The following is a 4,688-nucleotide window of genomic DNA, read 5'->3' as shown; positions in this document are numbered from 1 at the left end:
AGCACCCAGAGTCAGGACGTGTTTGTTTTTGCAATTTTTTTCTTAGAAGTTTTATAGCTATCCTTTGAGGAAAACTTTTGGAAAAATACTCAAGGTACAACCCAATAATTTACAAATTGGAATAAGATAATTGTATTTTCGGAAGTCTAACGATACCAAATTAAAGTTAAATGATTTGGACAAAGGTATTCTTTTCAAAACTATCTTGTCAACTTTTTTGGTTTTCTGTGTCTATGGCGATCTGTACATGTAAAGACCGATCAGCCAAGCTCTGTGCTCTGTATTTAAAAACTGCACAGAATTTCAGCACCTGATAAACTGCACAGAATTTCAGCACCAGTTTTTAGAAAAAACTGAATCATATGTACTTCCTAAAAAATCTAATTATATGAAATGATAACCCGTAAATCTCACTTTTTGTATGTCTAAAAATCAATACTATCTTTAACTTTTTAACTTTATCTCCAGCTTTCTTCATTCTTTGACACTTCTAGAAAGTCTAATTATTTTGGCTGGGAGAATAGACAGGAGCACGTCTTAATTTGTTTAGGGGCAAATAGGATGGAAGGAGTTCATTATGCAGGTAGAGACAACAGTGGTAAAACCTTTGGAAAGAATTAAAATTGACTGAGAATATAGACAGAGGGAAGAGAAGGAAACAGGTTTTTAAATATCTTTAATTCTTTATGTTCTTCAAGCACAGAGTCTTTAAGGAAGTTTCACATCCATTGTCTCATCTTTCTAAGCAGGTGAAGTCATTTAGTAGTAGACCTGGGACAAGAGCCTGTTTGATTTCTTGGCCAGTCCTTTCTCTGTCCTATCACATTCTTAAACTAGTTTCTGATTCAAGAAAATAAAAGGAATAGAATGGGAAAGATAAGAATGATTTAAAAACGTTCTCTGGGGAGAATCTGGGATTAGAGGCAGTAAGACTATTTAACTTTTATGACATACCAGAGAAGTTTTCAAGTTTTCTAATGTCTTAATATAGTAGTTAGACAATACTGGTTTCTCTTTTAGTAGCTGCATGAAAAGGAATTTTAAATGAGGTGTTCTGGAAACTAAAAGATGGCCAGTCTTTTAGTGTAATGCTAAGTAATATATTGTATGTGACTCTCTTTTCTTAGATCATTTGCATATCTTACGATAAAAGACAGAATACCACAGATCTTAACTAAGGCTATTGACACATTGCATCGGCATAAAAGTGAATTTTTTGAAAAACATGGAGAGGTAAGAGTTGTGTTTTAACTTTAAGTTTTTGTTAACTCTTCAACAGAAACACAATAAGTAGTTACTGCAGGTTTTAATTTTCATGTAAAATATAAAAATACATGAGCCAAATATTTATCTAGTTGTAATGTAATATGTTGAAATGAAGTATAATCATGAGGTTGTCAAGGATAGAACAGGCAGTCTCCAATTTAGAAAAGAATTATATTCCAACAATTTATTTTGTCATTTATTTAGACCTCAGAACATGTTTTTGAATAGATACAGTGTTGTAAGTGGTGACTATGTTGCTGACTTGCTCAGAAAAGCATTTTTAATTTCAAATTGTGCTGAATTGCAGTATTTATATTATTAATTTGAGGTCTTGGGTCCTGGAAACTCAGGCTGCTATGCAAATACTAATTAAAGATGTGAATGACTCATTAGCATTCAGAGCAGGATAGGACTTTGGAAATCTCCTTGTCCATTCAATTAGTGGAAAAATTCAAATAACTATACTACTGTAAATATAGGTCTTTAAACATGCAAGTCCAGCAATCTTTCTGTTACAGAATAGACTATAAAAGACCATTCATACACCAGTACACTTTTTAAAAAAAAGTTGACAGCAAAGATTTAGAGAAATGGATGGTGGTCTTCTTGGCTGGACTGAAATGGAGCAAGAAAGCACATAGGCGATTTGAGACTAATGTTGCATTTCTTTTTTATTTTTTAAAAGATGACTGGTAATGGAATCTTAACCCTTGACTTGGTGTTGTCAGCACCATGTTCTCCCAAGTGAGCTAACCGGCCATCCCTATGTAGGGATCCAAACCCGTGGCCTTGGTGTTATCAGCATCACACTCTCCCAAGTGAGCCATGGGCCAGCCCTGTAATGTTGCATTTCTTTCAGCTGCTTTTGTATTGTCTTTGATACGAATCCTGACGTAATACAGGATCACCTATTGTTCTTCATTGCTGAGATCCATCTTATTTTGACACTGACATTTCCGTTGATGCATGGTTTCAATGTTTATCATGTAAACATGAGTTTGTTTTGATGAATGCACACCTTTATCACATAAATGTAATTTAGCCAAATTTGGGTAGTTCACTTGAGTATTTGGTCATATACCTAAGCAAATTACCATAGTACTTTTATAGTTTCAATTTTTTTGACTGGAGTGATCTTAAATGCAATAATTAATCAAGTCTTAGCATCTTGCTACTTGGCCTGCGTGCTCACAATCATCAAGTGACCTGCTGGCCAAGAGTGGGAAAGCAGGGTCTACTGTCCCTCCAGCCCTACCCCATTTCACACTCTCCTGGGTACAGGACAAGACCTATATAAAGTGTTAACATTTGAATAATCAGGTGAAGTTAAAGAATTTAGGGTAAAGATTTGGAAAAGGGGGTGTTCCTCATAAGAAAGTCAGCCGCGTTGGGACTCGCAGGCTCAGCTCCTAAAACTGTATTTTTTCAATTTCTTTTCTTCTATTTCTGAATCTGCACAGTCTCTAAAGCTTCAGCCTTTCATTCTAGCAACAGAAGAGTCTACATAAAAAAAAAAGACTGGAGAGATGTCTGTATTGAGAAAATTATAGGTTTGAAAGTAGGAACTAAATTCTCTTAATATTAACATGGTAATAATGATTTTATTTATTCTATATGTGGCTTATTAGGCCTAAATTTTCTTTCTTTCTTTTTTTTTTTTAAACGGGGTAGGACTCTTGCTGGTATAAAACTGATGGTGCCATGTCATTTTCACTTTATTCTGATCCCATGACTTTTGTCCACTCTCCAGTTGTCCTTTTATGTGAAATAATACTATAGCACCTTGTTTGTCTTAGTATCTCTCACTTGTCTGGAACTCAGTGAAAAACAAGGAATAAAAAGACCCTCTGAACTGCCAAAAGAAACTTCAGGAAGATCAGAGTTCCTTTTCCAGAAGTTTCTCTTGTGAGAGAATACATTTGGAAGCATGAAAGATGTGAAAGTCTGGCAGTGGTTCCTTTTCCTCTGCGGTAATGGTTATCCCACCTGAAGATACAGAAAGGCCAGAACTTTTTTTTTTTTAAAAAAAGGAAGGGTACATAAGGCATCATTACGTTAATATGAAATCTCTGTGTGTTCTTTGATTTTCACCTTAAGAATTCAAATTTAAATGTTGAGAATAGCTTGTGAAAGACATAAAATGTAGTTTTGAAATACGGTATTTTTCTTTCCTTCTTAAGTTCAGGTCCTTAAAAATGTGTTACTATAGAGGAATTATGCACACACACACACACACACACACAGAGTGTATTTTTTTTCGTATTTCGGCAGGAAGGCATGGAAGCTGAAAAGAAAGCGATTTCTCTTCTTTCAAAATTACGGAATGAGTTGCAAACAGATAAACCAATTATCCCCTTGGTTGAGAAATTTGTTGACACTGACATATGGAATCAGTACCTAGAATATCAGCAGAGTCTTTTGAATGAAACTGATGGAAAACCAAGGTGGTTCCACTCACCGTGGTTGTTTGTAGAATGCTACATGTACCGTAGAATTCACGAAGCGATTATCCAGAGGTAAGTATATAACCATCAAATAGCAAAAGTTTAGATAATTTATGCTTTTTGAAATTGTAAAAGGATATGTTTTTTTAAAAGCCTGAATTCAACCTTCCACCACCTTCCGCCATCGAGAGTCGCGCCTGGGTCACAACCCCGTCCTCCCTTCAGAACCGCGGAGAAAGGAAGTGCGCGCCTCTGCCAGAGTTCCTAGTTCGGATCCATCATGCCCCTCGACTTTGATGTGTTGACTAGGGATGAACTGCGCAAAAAGCTGTACCAGACGTTTAAGGATCGGGGTATACTGGATGCTCTCAAGACCCAGCTCAGAAAGCAGCTGATACATGAATTGATGCACCCTGCATTGTGTGGAGAACTACAACCTCAGTCCCTTTCAGTGGAAGGGAGCGCCCTCTTAATAGGTGCCTCTAACTCTCTAGTGGCAGATCACTTACAAAGATGTGGCTATGAATATTCACTTTCTGTTTTCTTTCCGGAAAGTGGTTTGGAAAAAGAAAAGGTATTTACTATGCAGGATCTATTACAACTCATTAAAATCAACCCTTCATCCAGTCTCTACAAATCACTGATTTCAGGATTTGACAAAGAAAACCAAAAAGGTTTTCTTATGCAGTTTTTAAGAGAATTGGCAGAATACCATCAGGCTAAGGAGAGTTGTGATATGGAAACTCAGACAAGCTCAACATTTCCTAGCAAAGACTCTCTTGCTGAGAAGCTTCAGCTTATTGATGATCAGTTTGCAGATGCTTACCCTCAGTGTCCAAAGTTACAGTCTTTAGAAATAAAGTTAAACGAATATAAGAGAGAAATAGAACAGCAGCTTCAGGCAGAAATGTGTCAAAAGTTGAACTATTTTAAAGATACTGAAATAGCAAAAATTAAAATGGAAGGGAAAAGAAAGTA

The 4,688-nt window shown here is 36.0% G+C and overlaps 1 protein-coding gene across 1 annotated transcript; it reads left to right on the top strand.

Annotated features, from left to right (window-relative positions):
- Positions 1-3,990: 3,990 nt before the first annotated feature.
- LOC103584204 (oral-facial-digital syndrome 1 protein-like) lies at positions 3,991-4,680 on the top strand (the record flags this gene model as incomplete). Its single annotated transcript, XM_008565295.1, has 1 exon — positions 3,991-4,680. A coding segment is annotated over exon 1 (690 nt), but the record flags the coding sequence as incomplete, so codon positions are not given.
- Positions 4,681-4,688: the final 8 nt, after the last annotated feature.

Source organism: Galeopterus variegatus, unplaced genomic scaffold (assembly GCF_000696425.1).
Source record: "Galeopterus variegatus unplaced genomic scaffold, G_variegatus-3.0.2 Scaffold46734, whole genome shotgun sequence".
In the NCBI taxonomy this organism is placed as follows: domain Eukaryota; kingdom Metazoa; phylum Chordata; class Mammalia; order Dermoptera; family Cynocephalidae; genus Galeopterus; species Galeopterus variegatus.
Note: the sequence above shows the minus strand (reverse complement) of the source record. Positions and strands in the feature narration are given on the sequence as shown.